This window comes from Gadus morhua, chromosome 11 (assembly GCF_902167405.1).
Source record: "Gadus morhua chromosome 11, gadMor3.0, whole genome shotgun sequence".
NCBI lineage: Eukaryota > Metazoa > Chordata > Actinopteri > Gadiformes > Gadidae > Gadus > Gadus morhua.
In genome coordinates this window covers 26885753-26902815 of record NC_044058.1, presented here as the reverse complement: position 1 = coordinate 26902815, position 17063 = coordinate 26885753, and the positions used below count along the sequence as shown (strand labels likewise).

General features: G+C 46.1%; 3 protein-coding genes across 4 annotated transcripts in view; 2 read left to right on the top strand and 1 right to left on the bottom strand.

Moving 5' to 3' along the window:
• The first annotated feature begins 672 nt into the window (after nt 1–672).
• Nucleotides 673–3469, top strand: ppil3 (peptidylprolyl isomerase (cyclophilin)-like 3). The gene is made up of 6 exons (XM_030371328.1): nt 673–754; nt 1201–1275; nt 1613–1706; nt 1808–1875; nt 2057–2175; nt 3210–3469. Exons 1-6 carry the CDS (start codon nt 752–754, stop codon nt 3334–3336), a joined length of 486 nt encoding a protein of 161 aa, XP_030227188.1. The 5' UTR covers nt 673–751; the 3' UTR covers nt 3337–3469.
• Nucleotides 3470–3551: 82 nt separating this feature from the next.
• Nucleotides 3552–6357, top strand: zgc:101858 (SDR_c11 domain-containing protein). The gene is made up of 8 exons (XM_030371321.1): nt 3552–3681; nt 3869–4039; nt 4419–4597; nt 5126–5219; nt 5572–5641; nt 5732–5768; nt 5916–5979; nt 6143–6357. The coding sequence occupies exons 1-8, from the start codon at nt 3658–3660 to the stop codon at nt 6299–6301; spliced, it is 798 nt and encodes a 265-aa protein (XP_030227181.1). The 5' UTR covers nt 3552–3657; the 3' UTR covers nt 6302–6357.
• Nucleotides 6358–6786: 429 nt separating this feature from the next.
• Nucleotides 6787–17063, bottom strand: part of col27a1b (collagen, type XXVII, alpha 1b) — a 66773-nt gene continuing 56496 nt past the window's right edge. The window contains exons 45-61 of one of the 2 annotated variants that reach the window (XM_030371281.1): nt 16406–16459; nt 15127–15180; nt 14683–14790; nt 14117–14224; nt 13475–13582; nt 13124–13177; nt 12064–12126; nt 11639–11692; nt 11501–11536; nt 11027–11044; nt 10851–10886; nt 10720–10746; nt 10389–10454; nt 9728–9896; nt 9484–9593; nt 8447–8665; nt 6787–7980 (exon numbers count right to left, since the gene is read on the bottom strand). In XM_030371281.1, coding sequence (XP_030227141.1) covers nt 7834–7980; nt 8447–8665; nt 9484–9593; nt 9728–9896; nt 10389–10454; nt 10720–10746; nt 10851–10886; nt 11027–11044; nt 11501–11536; nt 11639–11692; nt 12064–12126; nt 13124–13177; nt 13475–13582; nt 14117–14224; nt 14683–14790; nt 15127–15180; nt 16406–16459 — 1431 coding nt within the window. In that variant the 3' untranslated portion in view covers nt 6787–7833. Of the gene's footprint in view, nt 7981–8446; nt 8666–9483; nt 9594–9727; nt 9897–10388; nt 10458–10719; nt 10747–10850; nt 10887–11026; nt 11045–11500; nt 11537–11638; nt 11693–12063; nt 12127–13123; nt 13178–13474; nt 13583–14116; nt 14225–14682; nt 14791–15126; nt 15181–16405; nt 16460–17063 lie in introns of both variants that reach the window. The other variant, XM_030371280.1, reaches the window with a different exon arrangement.

The following is a 17063-nucleotide window of genomic DNA, read 5'->3' as shown; positions in this document are numbered from 1 at the left end:
AGCTCGAGAAGACTGTTCCACCTGAGGAGCCTGGGACCCTACCAATAATTGGATTTTGGATTTAGTTTTATGATTTGGTTTTGTTTATTCGGTCAGTTGTATTGTTACCCTGTAACATACTTATTGCTTTCTAGTATATTTATCTTAATATCATTAAGATAAATATCCTTTTTTTTTTTTTTTTTTATCTTTCTAGACATTGAGGCACGAATTTGCCTGAAGTCATAATTACTCCAGTGTCCAGTCTGTGCTGTTCCGTACATCCAAAAAATAAACTCAAGCTTGAATTTGAATAGATGTAAGTACCAGAATCTATAATTATATATATATATATATATATATATATATATATATATATATATATATATATATATATATATATATATATATATATATATATATATATTTATAATATATATATATATATATATATTTATAATATATAAACATTTATTTCTATATATAGAGAAAAATATATACATAAATATATATTTTATTGCAAATAATTATATAATTATGCGACCAATTTAGACGATACAACATTTTACCAACATTAATACATTTATTTAAAAAACATAAAAAACAAATGCTTGTTTTGTACTCGGGTTTAACTTAGTATTATACCATTGTACCAATGTGTGTGAACATCGTATACCGGAGTAATTTAATGTTTGGCGGAACTGATCGCCTCCGTCTTTAGTGTCTGTACGGACTAGTTAACCCGTCACACACGCTGAAGCGCAGTTTGGAGATGGTAATGTTCTATTATCACGCTGTTCTCTTTATACATTGTTTGCAATCCTCGAACTTAATATTAGGAAAACTTGTTTCGTATGTTACGCTTATTCGATAATTTGCAATATCGGAGTTAATAATAGCAAATACTGTTACTCAACGTTACGTATCTAAAAGTTGTGATTGGTTTAGGCTGTCTATTAATGTTGTGACTGTTTCAGGCTGTAACCCTTAATGTCGTGACTGTTTCAAGGAGTATATCTTACTGTTCTGACTGTTTCAGGCAGTAATTCTTATGTTCTAACTGTTTCAGAATGTCTCTCTTAATGTTGTGACTGTTTCAGAATGGCTCTCTTACGGTTTTGACTGTTTCAGGCAGTAACTCCTAATGTTGTGACTGCTATAACTCCACTAAATGTTTTTTACTGTTTCAGTTAGTAACTGTTACTGCTCTGACTGTTTCAGGCTGTAACCCTCCACACCGATCTCGGAGACATAAAGATAGAGCTGTTCTGTGAGCGCTCTCCCAAATCATGTGAGGTTAGTTGAAATAGGTCATCCGCTGTGTCCCTGTTCCTCTGATGTAATCCCCCAAAACATGACACATTTGATCCTATTGCTCCCTTTCTTTGTACATATCTTGTTACTATAGTAGTTGCGTAGTGCAGTAGTTATGTATCAACTTTCACAGAGAGGAGGAATAGTCCTGTCACTGGGGTTACAGTTATACGTGCTCGTACACAAAATAATTAGACATAGAAAATATTGATCAGGGTAATTTATTGAATGTTTGTCAGGTTGTATCCATTTTTCATCAAGGATCTGTGCCAATCTAAAAACTGGGTTGTAAGCTGTGTCTTTGTGTTTGGACGTACAGAACTTCCTGGCCTTGTCTGCCAGTGGTTTCTACAATGGCTGCATCTTCCACCGAAACATCAAGGGCTTCATGGTGCAGACCGGAGACCCCATCGGTACGGCTCTGAGGCAACCGTTTGGTCAATAATTCCTTGGTTTCACTTCTTTGTGTTGGCTGTCATTTAATACATTTGCCCTTCTCCTTGACTACCTGTAGGCACTGGTAAAGGGGGAACGAGTATATGGGGACGGAAATTTGAAGACGAGTTTAGCGAACACTTGAAAGTAAGTATCTCCCATGAATTAACCAGCTGTAATATAATTGTTTAGCCTTAATCGTATCCCAGTGTGTTGCTATGTTATTCGGTTAACATGGGAAGTTGGAAGTTTGCACTCGTGTTTAGGCCGGTGTCCTTTCTGGGCAGTAAGATGCTCCTCGCTGACGTGTATATATGTGTTGTGTCAGCATAACGTCAGAGGAGTGGTCTCCATGGCCAACAACGGGCCCGACACCAACGGCTCCCAGTTCTTCCTGACGTACGCCAAGCAGCCTCATCTGGACATGAAGTACACCGTGTTTGGAAAGTAAGGAAGCGTTTGAATGGGAACGGGTCAGGTTGTGTTACCGTAAATACGGTGGTTTTTCATTTTTTCTGGATTTTCTTTTTAGAATTCAAAATAGTTTCAAATGGTTTGCAGATCTCCACCCCGAAAATACAATTTGATATTTGATTAATTCAAAGATTATATAGTACTCAATTATCCCAGAAGAAAAATGTGAATGCAACAGCAGTAAGGACAGAAGGATAATGGTAATTTAAATAGGGGTGTGTTTTCAAACTTTTTGGCAGTTTTTTGAGATTAAAGGCTCCAAGGATTAGAGACTTGTATCAAGTTCTCTCTCTCCAGACTTTCCCATTCAATTCTCTGGCATTCTTATACTCTGAGGGTTTACAAGCAGAACTTTTCTGAATCACAGATGAATCCTTTCAGTGACTCTGCATCTTGGCAGACTAAGCAGAAGAATAGTTCCTATGCGTTGCATCCATACATCGCAAATGTACTTGTAAATCGCTCTGGATAAAGGCGTCTGCTGAATGTAAGTGTCAACATAGCGAACAATCTTAACTCGCCCACCATGGCTTTCATGGGGATTGTAAAGCAAGTCTGCCCTCTAGTCTTTCTTCATGCCACTTATGTCTGGCAACCTTCAGCACCAGGCGCTTTGCTTACCCCCTTTAGGTGACGCCACTAAGTCTGGAGGTGATGGAGTCTTAAGGGCTGTTGCTTAGCAAGGAGCTTAGGGCTTTGTCTGTGCCTGTGTTTCTGACTCGATGTTTATTTTACAATAAGGGACTTGGCTATAATTCAGTATTATTGTTTAGAGAAGGGAAAACTAGCTTAAAGTTCTGATGCATACTTTAGTGATCATATTCTTCAATTGTAAACTAGATTGCTTATAATAGTATTTTGAATTCATAAGCATATTGTGATATATGTTGTGTAAATTCTCCATTATTATCATGATAATACTGGGGATTATATATCAGAATAAGAACCTAAATTATTATTTACATTCCAAGATGTGAGATCCATGTTCTGTGATTCCAAACATCAAGGATCATCGATGGTTTGGAGACACTGGATGAACTGGAGAAACTTCCTGTCAACGAAAAGACGTTCCGGCCTCTGACTGAAACCCGAATGAAAGACGTCACCATCCATGCCAACCCTTTCGCTAATTGATGCGGCTCATCGATTTTTTTTACTTCTCTTCATGTGTGAGATATCAAATTCATTGTTGGAATGTTTTGTTTTTGAGTAAATTTGTAACTTACGCATTACTTTGTAATAAATAAATTCGTCAAATGTGTTTCAATATTGTGTCGTTTCTTTATTAAAATAAATAAATAAAAAGTAACCTTTTATAACATGCAATCAAAGAACTACACGTGGCGCGTTGTGATGACAGCGTCGCGTCATCAGCGTAGGACGACATGCGCTCTGTGTTTTGAATGGGTTTTCAGAGTCTGGAGTGAGGAACCGGAGTGAAACTTTCCTAACATTATGGCATCTAACGAGGCGTCCCAGGTAAACCACTGTATTGACATCTCGATTTAGCGCATTCATTATATCAGCCCGTTTACTAATAAGCCTCCTATTATCTGAGTCATGACTGTCAAGTTGACAGTCATGACTCAGACGGAGTTTGTGTTTAAATGTTGACACTGTCAACTTTTCGGGGTCAACATTTAAACACAAACTACGTCTGTCACAGATGTCCAGTCTGAAGGGGAAGGTGGCTTTGATCACCGGGGCCAGCTCGGGCATCGGCGCCGGGACTAGCGTGCTGTTCGCCCGGTTCGGGGCCCTGCTGGCGCTGAACGGACGCGACGTGGAGAACCTGTCCAAAGTGGCCAAGCAGTGCACTGACTGTGGAGCAGCCGAGGTACTGACACCTCCTTGTGTCACGGTGTTTCTCCTCACAATGTGTCCATAAACCATGGCCAAGTTGTGGAACTGACTTTATAGGCATGTGACACATGTGTTGCGTAAGCCTAGTGTGCCTATAAGTGAGTGTTTGCGGAGTGATGAGAAAAGCATATATTGGCGATTCAAGTTAAATAACCGTGATGGTCATACACATGACTGTTTCCTTCAGTCATGACGTGTGTCATGAATGAAGGGAACAGTTATGTAAATGTTTCCAACATGTTATGTACATGTTTTCTTAACATGACTTTGTTTCATGTACATGTTAGTAATATTTTATGCACACCTGCATAACATGTCCCCTTCAGGCTAACACACCTTGTCTGATTCACTAGCCGCTGCTTGTGCCTGGAGATCTGACCCACGAAGAGTCCGTCCAGAAAGCCGTGGAGCAGACCATCGCCCACTTCGGCCGTCTGGACGTGCTGGTGAACAGCGCCGGCATCCTGGCAATGGGAAGCATCGAGACGGCGGGCCTGGCCCAGTATGACAAAGTGATGAACGTCAACGTCAGGTGGGATCAGAACGCTAACCTCGTTTCCATATTCGGTGTGTTCCATGTCTGTAGAGATGATCCAATAAAAAAAAATTTCTTCCCGATACCGATTCCGGTTCCTGAACTTGATTATCGGCCGATACGATGTATATAACAATAAACCATTTAGCATTCTAACTACTAATAGCACTTGTTCCTATTGATGTTTCTCTTATGACAGTTAAGGGTGAGAATCCATGTTTTTCATGATTTGTAGCTCGAACACACGTACAGTAGGTCGGAGACGCCGTGTTTCCCATTCCGACTTTCCACCTCTGACCGTTAATGAATTCAGCATAATACTGCACATGTTTGATGTTCGGTGCCTATGTAGTAAATGAGTTAGTCATGTGATCTTATCGGATCGGTGCATACTTGCGTACTCGCTGATACCCGATACTGCATTTTAGGCGGTATCAGAGGAATATCCAATACTGGTATCGGTACCGGATTAACTCTATATTTCTGGTTGGTCTCTAAATTAACAGGTCTGTCCTTGTGTTCCAGGTCTGTGTACCACCTGACCCAACTGTGTGTTCCCCACCTCATCAAGACCAAGGGATCCATCGTCAACGTGTCCAGCATCACAGGCCAGAGATCAGTGGGTGCTCCTGCCGTCGGCTCATTCCTTAACACACTACATGATCTTTCACCTAACCTGTGTAGTATATGGTGTACACATGCAAATGTTCCTTCACTAGATAATCCTTACATTTTGCAGAGAAAATGTTTGCTGTAAAAATAGCACGTCATATTGGATTTCTTGGATGGCGTCTTTAGTTATGGTTATTAGGCTGTGCATCGGGGTTGCACATTATTTTCATAATACTCTATTTTAGCCTGGAATCAAGCCCAGACCCAAGACTAGTGTTGCTGAAACATTTTACCCAAATAAGTATTTAATTGAAGGGCCATTTTTCAGTCTAATTATTATGGTTCTGTTCGCTCTCTAGTTCCCTGACGTCCTGCCCTACTGCATGTCGAAGGCGGCCATTGACCAGTTTACGAGCTGTGTAGCTCTTGGTGAGTTGCCGTTCTGTTGGAAGGATTAAAGTACAAAAACAACACAAGCACTTCAGGAAGGAAATTAAATGGTTCTCTGTTTTCTTTCAGAACTGGCCCCAAAGCAAGTCAGAGTAAATTCTGTTTGGTAAGGGAATATAAACGTTTCCATGTTATTTCCAAGACTAGCAGAGTCAGGTTTTCACACTTTTGCATTGTGGGGGATAGCCCCCCTGAAATGGTTATTTTAATACAAAGAAATGGAATTGACATTATGTTGCCTTCACCCCATCAGCCCGGGTGTCATCGTCACAGAAGTGCACAAACGAGCCGGATTGGACGAGCAACAGTACGAAAAGGTAACACGATAGAGTACGAGACAACAGACATTTCAGGGGATGTATTGGCGCTGGTGACTACAATGAAAAAAAGTCCACCAAGATAGTGAGGATCTCGATGTATTAGTGTGCTGTGTGGGTTGTGTTTCGGGTCCTCATTGCGTCCATCTTGTTTCCCCCCCAGTTCCTGGAGAAGTGCAAGCAGACCCACGCGCTGGGGCGGCCCGGAGAGGTGGACGAGGTGGCCCAGGCCATCGCCTTCCTGGCCTCGGACTCTGCCAGCTTCATCACGGGGGTCAACCTGCCGGTGGACGGGGGGAGACACGCCATGTGCCCCCGATAGCCCGACGCTCGTTACACAACTCCTGTATCAATAATAACCACAATGCTGGAAACATCTGTGTTCTCGCTTCTTTTCTTCAGTTACATAAGCAGGAGTTTTTTCCTCCAATGCTACGCTGGGAGAAGGTGTAGCTGGGTGCATGACTGTGTGGGAGGCAGCAGCTCTTTTGTTTGGTTCTGACATTTCCCTCTCTCCAACGGTTAGTCGAACGCGCTGACAAAAGGGAACTTCAGACATTACAGTCGACGCTAACTCCGTGCCTCAATCCTCCAGTGGTAGAGCTATCCCCATAAATTTCCCTTCCCTTGAATACCCTGTTTCTCTGCGTGTATATTTCAGCTGTTGACCTCTGATTTACTGAGTGTGACTCATTTCCTCCTGTTGAATCACAGCCAACGGTTGTGTTGTTTAGCGTTGGGAACACGAAGCGTGCGCCTGGTGGATTTCAGTTTATCCCTGGTAGTAAAAATGCACGGCCATTATGCTCCTGTGTGGTGTTGGGACCGCTCAGTTTAATTAGAAAGACACGTAGACTCACCAAACAATACAGTCAATGCCTGACTCACTGAATGAACAAAAGCCCAAGGGGGATTTAAATAACATTTAAATAGCATCCACCTGCATTGTACAGTTGCATTATTTATGTACATTTGAACAGAATGTAACACGGTGTCAAGACCCACAATGATTGTTGTTTTGCTCGTGAAGCTGCATGCTTGAGAGTTAGCCTCGCTGAATTCGGCTACTACTACAGTACATAGTTCCCTTTTGTTTAGAGTTCAGAAGAGAAGCAGACTAGGGCGCTCCGCAGACTGCATGGCAGTATCGTACAGCACCAGATGTCTCCTCCTCCTCCCCCAGAAGATTGGCCCCCGTTGTCTTTATGGATTGGTAGGGAGAGCAGAGGTAGCGTCTTGACACCGTCCGCACAGCAGGGGTTGTGTGTGATGATGCTGCTGTGTCGGTCGTGTGATGAGTCCCCTGGTTACTGTCCCATCTGTGGCTCGCTGCTTTTCTGGATGAGTTATCACCTAGTGCCCTGAATTGTTATGCAAGGATGTGGAGCGATAGCTATTGCACTTTATATTAAAATATACAGTACATATACAGGTATAAATAGTACTTATTGATGTAACATAAAAAAAAAAAAGAACTTTGCAGATGAAACCAAGTTCAGTAGATCTGCAGAGATCTCCTTCTGGACATTTAAGATTAAACATTGGAAAACAATGAGATCGTGAAGCGAATATGTTACAACGTGGTCCATTAGAGATCATTGGAGATCTTCCATATTTGTCATATTTCCTCCCTTCCGTCTGCGGCGAAGGGTCCGGCCCAGGTCTTGTAAAGAAGTCTCTGAACGGGAGAAGCTTATTCTTTTGTTTTTCCATCGGTGGATTTTTAGTGCCAGGCGTCATGAGATAGCTCTGCCTTTTCATTGGTCGGTTCTGTCCTCCCTAGTGGCTCCTCGGGCTGCCTCTGCAGTCCGAGGTTTGGGGGAGGTGCTCCGTGTCTCGCGCGTCTTCCCCGCCTCACAGGAAGCACACGGGGCCCACCTCCAGGTGGAAGCGCGAGCCGGGGTCCGCAGAGGGCAGGTTGTCCACGTCCACGATGGGGAGTAGGTTGGGGTCCTGGGTCTGGAACACGAACTGGGTCTGGTGCCAGTGGCCGTCTTTGATCTGGAAGAAGAAGACTGTGTTATTGGAGAGGGTAAGGGTATTTGAACTCACCCAATATCACGATGAGATCAAATGTATTGGATCCATCCCAGATGGCAGCATTAGCAGGTCACAGCAACGCAGCATAGAATAAGTATCATATTTAACATGGATTCTTAGCATAGAATAAGTATCTCATTTAATATGGATTCTTGGCATAGAATAAGTATCTTATTTAACCTCTTAATATGGATTCTTAGCATAGAATAAGTATCTTATTTAATATGGATTCTTAGCATAGAATAAGTATCTTATTTAATATGGACTCATAGCATAGAGTAAGTATCTTATGTCTGTAATATTGATTCATAGCATAGAGTAAGTATCTTGTGTAATATGGATTAGTACCAAAGAGTAAGTATCTTATGTAATAGAGTAAGTAATCTTATGTAATAGAGTAAGTATCCTACGTAACATTGATTCGTACCCAGCAGTCGTCCTTGATCACGGTGGGCTCCAGCACATCTCCGGCCTGTATCCGGTCCCCGCTCCAGGCTTTGAAGCTGACGGCGCGGTCCGAGGGCTGCAGGGAGGGTCCGGTGGCCCACACAGGCGTGTTCAGACAGTGGACGGTGAGGTGCTGCGTAGCTGAAGAGCTGAGGAGGTGGAGGAAGTTCATCTGGATGCGGCCCACTCCCATCTCCAGCTACGGGCGCAGAACGTTTACGTTACCTTTAGGGGATTTTGCTGGATTTTGACACATTCACACACCAACGGCGGTGTCAACCACGCAGAGCGACAGCCAGCTCGTCGGGAGCAGTTAGGGTGAGGTGTCTCGCTCAGGGACACCTCGACACTCGCTAGGAGGAGCCGGACATTGAGCTAGCAACCTTCTGGCTACCAGTCAACCCGCTCTGCCTCCTGAGCTACTGTGATTAAACATGAGTGTTTAATCACGTGTGCTCCTTCTGGCCACTGGCCCACATTAACCCATCCCCTTGATAGCTGATCAAAAGACACGGATTTAGATTTAGTCGCCCCCATTCCCCAAAGGAGAAAAAGATGACGTTTATTTACATGATTAAAGACTGCTACACCACACATCAGTTTAAGCGCCGATAAAAAGAAAAAGCGATTGATATGATTAAAGTGTGAATGGTGTCAGCCTCAGTAAGTCGTGTTTGTAGCGCTCGTGTACACAGTGCAACTTGGGAGGATTCAGCGAGGATCAAACGGTCGTCTGACGGGTACAACACCTCTGATTACTCCGCCTGAGACGAGTGACATCAAACGAATATAAGCTCATTAACGCATCGCATTCGCCTTTCACGGCAAGTCAAACTGTATAAACACCACCCTTTTTAACATGCTTAATTCCAAAATACGCTAAATCTTCCCCCTTCCCCACCCCCCGTGAAAGCATCTTAAGTTGTTTTCGTCGGTTTTGTTTTTCTCCCGGCGCCCGACTATCGCTTTCAGACGTTTAGTGGCAGACAGCAGAAGAGGCCGACTGTGCTTGTTAACCTTGGAGACGGAGACGGGCTTCAGGCAGGTCTGTCCTCCAGCGCTGAAGTTACATGTCACTTCTATGGTGTCGGCCGAACAGCCCAGGTTGGGGTCGATCCAGTAAACGCCTGTAGGGCGACACAGAAAACCTCAAGGGTTAGCCATCATGACCGGGGACTGCAGCAGATTGTACGGCTGTTTGAAAGGCTGTCTGTACGGCTGTGGGTGAGTGGCTATGTGTGTGTGGCGTGGACAACGTCACCATCATGCATCCGCTGTTCACAGTCCTGGAGGTCCCGGCAGATCCGGGCCGGGGTGTCCCGGTTCCCGAGAGGGTGCTTCAGGCTCTGGATCAGGGAGCTGAGGTGCTGCAGGGTCTGGAACACCGCCGTGCCCTGGTCCAGCATGGGCATGTCCATGTGCTGGTAGTTCTGTGTGGGACACACACCCTCGTTATGTCTCTGATGAGTTGAGATGAGTACATAGACGGACTGCATTTATACAGCGTTTTCTAACCAGTGGCCACTCAAAGCACTGCACAATCATTGCCTGATATTCACCCATTCATGCGCACATTCACACACCGACGGCGGAGTCAGCCACTCTAGGCGACAGTCAGCTCGTAAGGAGCAGTTAGGGTGAGGTGCCTTGCTCAGAGTCACCTCGACAGTAGGAGGAGCCGGGGATCGGACTAGCAACCTTCTGGGTACAAGTCAACCCGATCTATCTCCTGAGCCACTCCTGTACATTAATGAATGTTAGCGGGAAATTAAACCGCGATATCCTCCTCATCCCACATCAACTCCTTATTTCCTACAGTGCATACACTGTATGTCTGCTGAACAACATTTTCAGGAACCCATATTAGGAGTGATTATATTTACGAGTTCTATCCGGTGAACCAATAGGATCTGTCCGCTCACCTCTGACCTCAGGACAACGTGGGAGTCCAGGATGGCCTCGAAGGCCGCGTCCAGAGCTTCCTGTTTCTGCTAGAGGTTTATCCAGAGACAGGAAGTGAGACGCGTGCCGGCAAATGTTATGGTCCTAATATTATTTATCATAATCGTTATCAATATCACTCTGTTAAATGCTTTAGACCTAGGCTCAGACATTCAGGCTATGCTGTAGTCCTGCCTTTCGCCTGTTCTTTATGACTTGTAGAAGAGAAATTATAAAAATAAATAACACCTAATAACCTCGCGGATCAAAAATAGGAAATAACAGCAAAACAAAACGGAAAAACGTTCTCACCAATGAAGGATACATACTGGGAAGTCCCTGCAAGGCAAAGAGAGAGAGAAAGAGCACACCGATCACAACCAGATCGTCTGTACAGGTTCCTGCTAAAGACGACGGTACAAAACTTCACACGCTGGACTTACCGGGGCCCCTGTGGGTCCTCGGGGGCCCGGCGGTCCCTGAAAGAAGCAAACTTCACGTTAGTCTTCAAAACGGCGAGGAGCTCTACCCTTTAACAACAACATGATCCATGAGCTAATGTGTGGCTCCGCCCGGGCTCTCTGCTGCAGATAATAAAGCCAGGAGGGCGCGCTCTTACCTTGGGCCCCTGCAGTCCCTGTAGGGACACAAGAGAAGACAAAATGAAACCCAACTGCATCTTACAGGGAGCTTGAGTGACTATCACAGTGTAACAGTTTGGTTTTTTAATCTATATTCAATTGCTATAATATACTTTTTATTGCCTTTCGGGTGCGACTCGGCGACCCAAAATTGCTTTTGCACACTGCGTCTTTACTGGGAGAGTGATCTGGTGGATTAGACCTGTGCCCAGGAGCACGCCCGGCCCATTAAGAGAACCCACGATGAGCACCAAGTGAGTGTCTGTCACCCCCAAAATGACTTCTGCCGCATCGCACTGCCCCCGTGTTTATAGCAACAACCCTCTGAATGCAAGAGGCCCCCGGCGGGCCCCACAGACCGCAGCATCCCCCACCCCCACGCTAAGAGGCCCCACTCTGTGCAGCACCGCAGACAGGAAGAGATTCATCAGAACACTGCCACCACCACGCACCGTCTCCCCCCGGCTGCCCCTGTCCCCCTGGGGTCCCTGAGGAAGAGAGGAGAGACACAGGGTCAGTCCATCAGAGCCAACCAGGGAGGGGGTTCCATAAGGTGGTGGGCCGGGGGGGGGGGAGGGGGTGGTACGTACCAGGTGGCCGTTGGGTCCGATGATGCCCGAGGGGCCGGCAGGTCCTTCCATCCCCTGGACACAAGGGACGGGTCAACGGCTTGGACAAGGCCTGGTTTACAGGACATGATTCTGATTGTGTGGTATATGTGTGTGTCTGTGGGGCCCCGAGGTGTGTGTGTATGGGGGGGGGGGGGGGGGGGGGGGTGTTTGTGTGTGTGGGTGATGTGTCTGTGGTGCCCGGGGGTGTGTCAGTGTGTAAGGCCCGTTAGGGGAGGGGGGGTTTGTGTGTGTGTGTGTGTGTCTGTGACTGTATCTGTGTCTGTGTCTGGGGCCCAGTGTGTGTGTTTGCGTGTGTGTGTGTGGCCTGGTCTGTGTGTGTTGGGCCCGGGGTGTGTGCGTCTGTGTATATGTGTGTCTGCGTGTGAAGTACTTGTTCAGCTTACCCTCAGTCCGCGGGGCCCCTTCGGCCCCTGTATACCTGTGGGGCCCAAGTCACCCAGGGGACCCTAGAAAACAACACATCTGATTCAGCACTGCAGTCGCGACACCCCGAAAAAGAGTGTCGCTAGAACGTATTCCGACTCGTTTGATTGGACGTCGCAGCTGCTCGTCCAGTGGTCCCACTGCGCTGTGGACACCCACCAAACAGGGAGACACACCCCGGAGGAGACACTCCTAATCCCGACACAATTCCCTGTTCACTAAGCATCTCCTGAGAACAGCCTTTTCATGAACTCGACAAACAGCCTTGTTTGTTAAAGGTCGGCCGTCCCGCGCGGCGGGGTTGGTAATGTCAAAGTAACGCTCCGTACACCAGCGGTGAACAACAACCTGCCTCACGCAGCACCTGCTTTGTTTCTGCAGAATGAGAATATGGAAAAACTGGACCACTTGGTCCTGGGAACGCCATTCCAGAACCATTTTATATTTCGAATGGTTGGTCCAAACAGGACATCAATGGTCCTACAGTTATGCGACTGTTGAATGGTAAGCGTGATGCATTCATACAGCGATTTTCTAAACAGTGGCCACTCAAAGTGCTTTACAATATTGTAACAGTCACCCATTCAAGCACACCGACGGCAGAGTCCACCATGCAAGGCGACAGCCACCTCGTTGTGAGCGGTCAGGGCATGGTGTTTTGCTCAGGGACACCTCGACACTCCGGGAGGAGCCATGGATCTAACCGGCAACCTTCCGGTTACCAGCCGACCCCGCTCTACCACCTGGGCCACATTCTGCCGACTGCTGAGCAGACACAGAGTTGATCTTGCAGACCACCTGGTCTTCCAAGCCCGCGTGTGAAGCAGCTCCCTCTTCTACTAGAGCAGACTAGGGCAGTTCGGGAAGACTGAAGAGGGGAACAGGAAGACTGAAGAGGGGAACGGGAAGACTGAAGAGGGGAACGGGAAGACTGAGGAAGGGAACGGGAAGACTGAAGAGGGGAACAGGAAGACCGAGGATGGGAAGGAGAAGGCAGAGGAGGGGAACGGGGGGGCTCACCTGAGGCCCAAACATCCCGAAGAATCCTGGAAAACCTTGATCACCGTCCTCCCCCTAGACACACACACAGACACGCACGGACGCACACAAATGCGCACACAGACACACACAGACAGACAGACAGACAGACAGACACAAGCAAATGCATAGACACACATGCACGCACGCACGCACAAAACAAAGGCACACAACAACACACACACACAAACACAAAGACAGCCACACACAAGCAACACAACACACAGACACACAAACAGTGTGAAAATTCGCATTATTCCACTGACACTTCCAGCAAATACCTTATCGCAGTGTGTCGTTATGAAAACGGTTTTCCACCGTTTCAGTACTCACTGGATGTCCTCCGGGTCCTTGATCTCCTTGTTTCCCTGGCAACCCCATTCCACCAATCATCCCTCTTCTCCCCATTGGTCCCGTTTGTCCTGGTAGACCCCTCTCACCCTTAACCACACACACAAAAGAAACACACACACACATACACACACACACACCCACACACCCGCACGCACACAAACATGCACAAGTACAAATACACATAAACATGCACACACACACACACACACACACAGATGTAAACGCACACAGACACACACACATATATACGCACACGCACACAAAGGCACATGCACACGTACACACACACATATGTAAACGCACAAACACATACACACACACATGTATGTGTGCACATGCACACAAAGGAACATGCACACATACACACACACATAAACATGCATATGTACAAACACACATGTAAACGCACAACAGATATACACACACAAACACACACACACACACAAGTATATACGCGCACACACACATAGATTCATGCACACGTACACACACGCACACACACACACACACATGTATTCACAAAGGTACAAACTCCATGTCAGTTTCGGTCTTGCATCGGGCCCATAGCTCTAGCTAACAGCCCATGAGGACTTCCGGCGGACCGGTTGGATCCGGACTCACCTTGGCGCCGAACGCGCCCTGGCTCCCCGGCAGCCCCGGGACGCCCGCCGTCCCCTGCAGGCCCGCCTTGCCAGCCAGACCCAACAGCCCGTCGCCTCCCTGCTCGCCCTGGTGGTGACGACGAGGCAGATGGTGGTGGTGAAGAGCGGCATGGAGGATGATGATGATGATGATGATGATGATGATGATGATGAGGAGGAGAAGGACGAGGATGATGAGTATGATGATGATGATGATGATGATGATGATGAGAAGGACGAGGATGATGATGATGATGACAAAGACGACGATGATGATGATGAGGACAAAGACGATGAGGATGATGATGATGAGGACAAAGATGACGATGATGATGATGAGGAGGAGGACAATGAGGAGGATGATGATGATGAGGAGAAAGATGACGTTGATGATGATGATGATGATGATGATGATGATGAGAAAGATGATGATGATGATGATGGGGACGCCGATGATAGAAACGACAGAAAGGAGCACATTGATTATGGGATACTGTCTCCACTGCTTGTGAGTGACGTCGGAGGCTTCAAAGGGAGCTCTCTTGCCTTGTTTCCTTTGACTCCGTCGGTACCAGCCGCCCCGTCCATCCCCGAGGGCCCCTCCAGGCCCTCTCTGCCCAGCACGCCCCGGGGGCCCGCTGGACCCTCCGGACCCTGGGAAGAGAACCAACACATCTCGAAACTTCACGGTCGCAGTTCAATCATTCAGCTCCATTTCCGTGGAGAAAACTTTTAAAAGCTGCAGCATTGATCGGATTTTATGTATACAATGATTGTAGGATGCTATGTATAATTGTATATACATTATATAACTGTATACATTATACAATTGTTTTACAGCCATTACTGTGATTGCCAAGCAGTGTATCAAATTAAACATAAAACCAGTAGGAACCAGTTCAATCCCCAAGTTAACACAGTGAGCCTGTCACAGTTAGCATCTCAGACGGACTCTCTCCTAGCATCGATCTGACCGGCGTCTCTGCTCACCGGGGATCCTCTGCTCCCAGACAGTCCTCTCGGCCCCGCCTTCCCCTCCTTGCCCTGGAGCAGAGAGAGAGAGATTAATCACCCACAAAGCCACACGTGTGTCGGCAGTAGCTCAGGAGGTAGAGTGGTTTGACTTGTAACCAGAAGGTTGCTAGTTTGTGTGTGGTGGGTGTCCCTGAGCAAGACACCTCAGCCTAACTGGTCCTGATGAGCTGGCAGGCACCTTGCATGGGTGACTCCACCGTCGGCAGTGGTGTATAAAGTACTCAAAAGCCATACTTAAGTAAAAGTACAGATACCTTACTGGAAAATTACTTAAGTAAAAGTAAAAGTCACCTTTTAGAATAGTACTTAAGTAAAAGTATTAAAGTATCTGATCTTTACTGTACTTAAGTATCAAAAGTACTTTTCTGATATTAAATGTACTTAAGTACTGAAAGTAAAAGTACAAGTAAAAAATCACTGACACTGACAGATATCGTAGCCCGACCTATTATCCCGCAAGCGCTGGTACACGTTACTTAATATTGATTTTGGTGTCATCCAGGATCGCGGATTTTCGGAAAACTTAAGTCCCTTCCCAAAAAGGGTATTTAAATTAGCTTTGTAGCAAAAATGGCACATATACAGCGTATTGAAGTGTATACGATAGTGTTGTAATACTGCGTGTACAAACCAGCCTGATACAAATAGTAGAATTTTGATAGCCCTTGCCCTCGTCCTAGCCATGCATTTGTGTGTTGACAGTGGTAGGAGTTTTGATCGACGTAGCAACAGTAACTAAGCAAGGGGGCTTTGCGAACGTGCGCTGGGACAGCTGATTCGCCAAACAGGCTCGCAGTCTGTGTTCTACCACAGTCCCCGACGTTATTCTCATATCTCTCATGATTCTTTTTTTTTTTTCTAAAGATGAGTTGATTTTGTAACGAGTAACGAAGGTTTCAAGGGAAATGTAGCAGAGTAAAAGTATCCGTTTTCTTCGCAAAATGTAGCGAAGTAAAAGTAAAAGTACAGAGAAATATAAGTAGTAAAGTGAAGTACAAATATCAAAAAAAACTACTTAAGTACAGTAACGAAGTATTTCTACTTCGCTACTATACAACACTGACCGTCGGTGTGTGAATGTGTGCATGAACCGCTGTAAGTCGGTTTGGACAAAAGCTTCTTCTAAGTGCCCAGAATGAATGAATGAATGGATGTGTGAATCCAGCGACGACAGGGGTGTGCGATATATTGCGATACACACGACAGAAACAACGAGTCCCCCTTCGGTCCTTACTTGGTGACCTTTGGACCCCTTCAGCCCTCCCTGTCCGCGGGGTCCGGCGTGGCCCTGAGGACGTAAGGGTGATGTGTTGATTGTAATCGGATTGACTTGCATGTGAGAGTTAGTCAACGTGTATCCATAGCACTTGGAGACAACTCGCAGATTTGAAGCAAAAGCAAATAATTAAACACAAACACAAAATTAAGTAATCATCCAATCAACACTGACCACAAACAGGCTAGCCTTGAGGAACCATCAACATATGGAGAAATGGTTCTACAATTAAAGGGAAAACGTCACGCTCTGGTCTTTTCAAATACACAAAGTTCCGCTCATTGCCGCCTGTGGGAAGTAGTTTTCAACCGGTGTTGATAAAAATTGATTGGTAATTTATTTGAATAGGGCCGAATAATTCATTCATTCATCAGTTGACTTCAATGAGGATTGCTGCGGAACAGGCCCGGCCTAGAGCCGTCGGTGACTCTCACAAACCCACAGGGAGGCAATCAGCCCACCCCTGATAAACCCGACCAGACAGCAGCACGCAAAGCGGAAGAAAACTAAGAAGTGTTGAAACGCAAATTGGTCGGTGCTCAAATTACTCAACTAATTTTCTTCTATTGTCACTGCGACCTTTTTCAAATCATGCGGGCTCTTAAAAGTATCAGAA

What these genes read in the sequence shown, in the direction of transcription:
- zgc:101858 (XM_030371321.1), top strand. Translation starts at nt 3,658, where the DNA reads ATGGCATCTAACGAGGCGTCCCAG. An exon ending in GCATCACAGGCCAGAGATCA is followed by an intron (nt 5,220 to 5,571) that starts GTGGGTGCTCCT and finishes TTCGCTCTCTAG; the next exon opens with TTCCCTGACGTCCTGCCCTA. An exon ending in ACGAGCAACAGTACGAAAAG is followed by an intron (nt 5,980 to 6,142) that starts GTAACACGATAG and finishes TTTCCCCCCCAG; the next exon opens with TTCCTGGAGAAGTGCAAGCA.
- ppil3 (XM_030371328.1), top strand. An exon ending in AGTTTAGCGAACACTTGAAA is followed by an intron (nt 1,876 to 2,056) that starts GTAAGTATCTCC and finishes GTGTTGTGTCAG; the next exon opens with CATAACGTCAGAGGAGTGGT. An exon ending in AAGTACACCGTGTTTGGAAA is followed by an intron (nt 2,176 to 3,209) that starts GTAAGGAAGCGT and finishes CCAAACATCAAG; the next exon opens with GATCATCGATGGTTTGGAGA.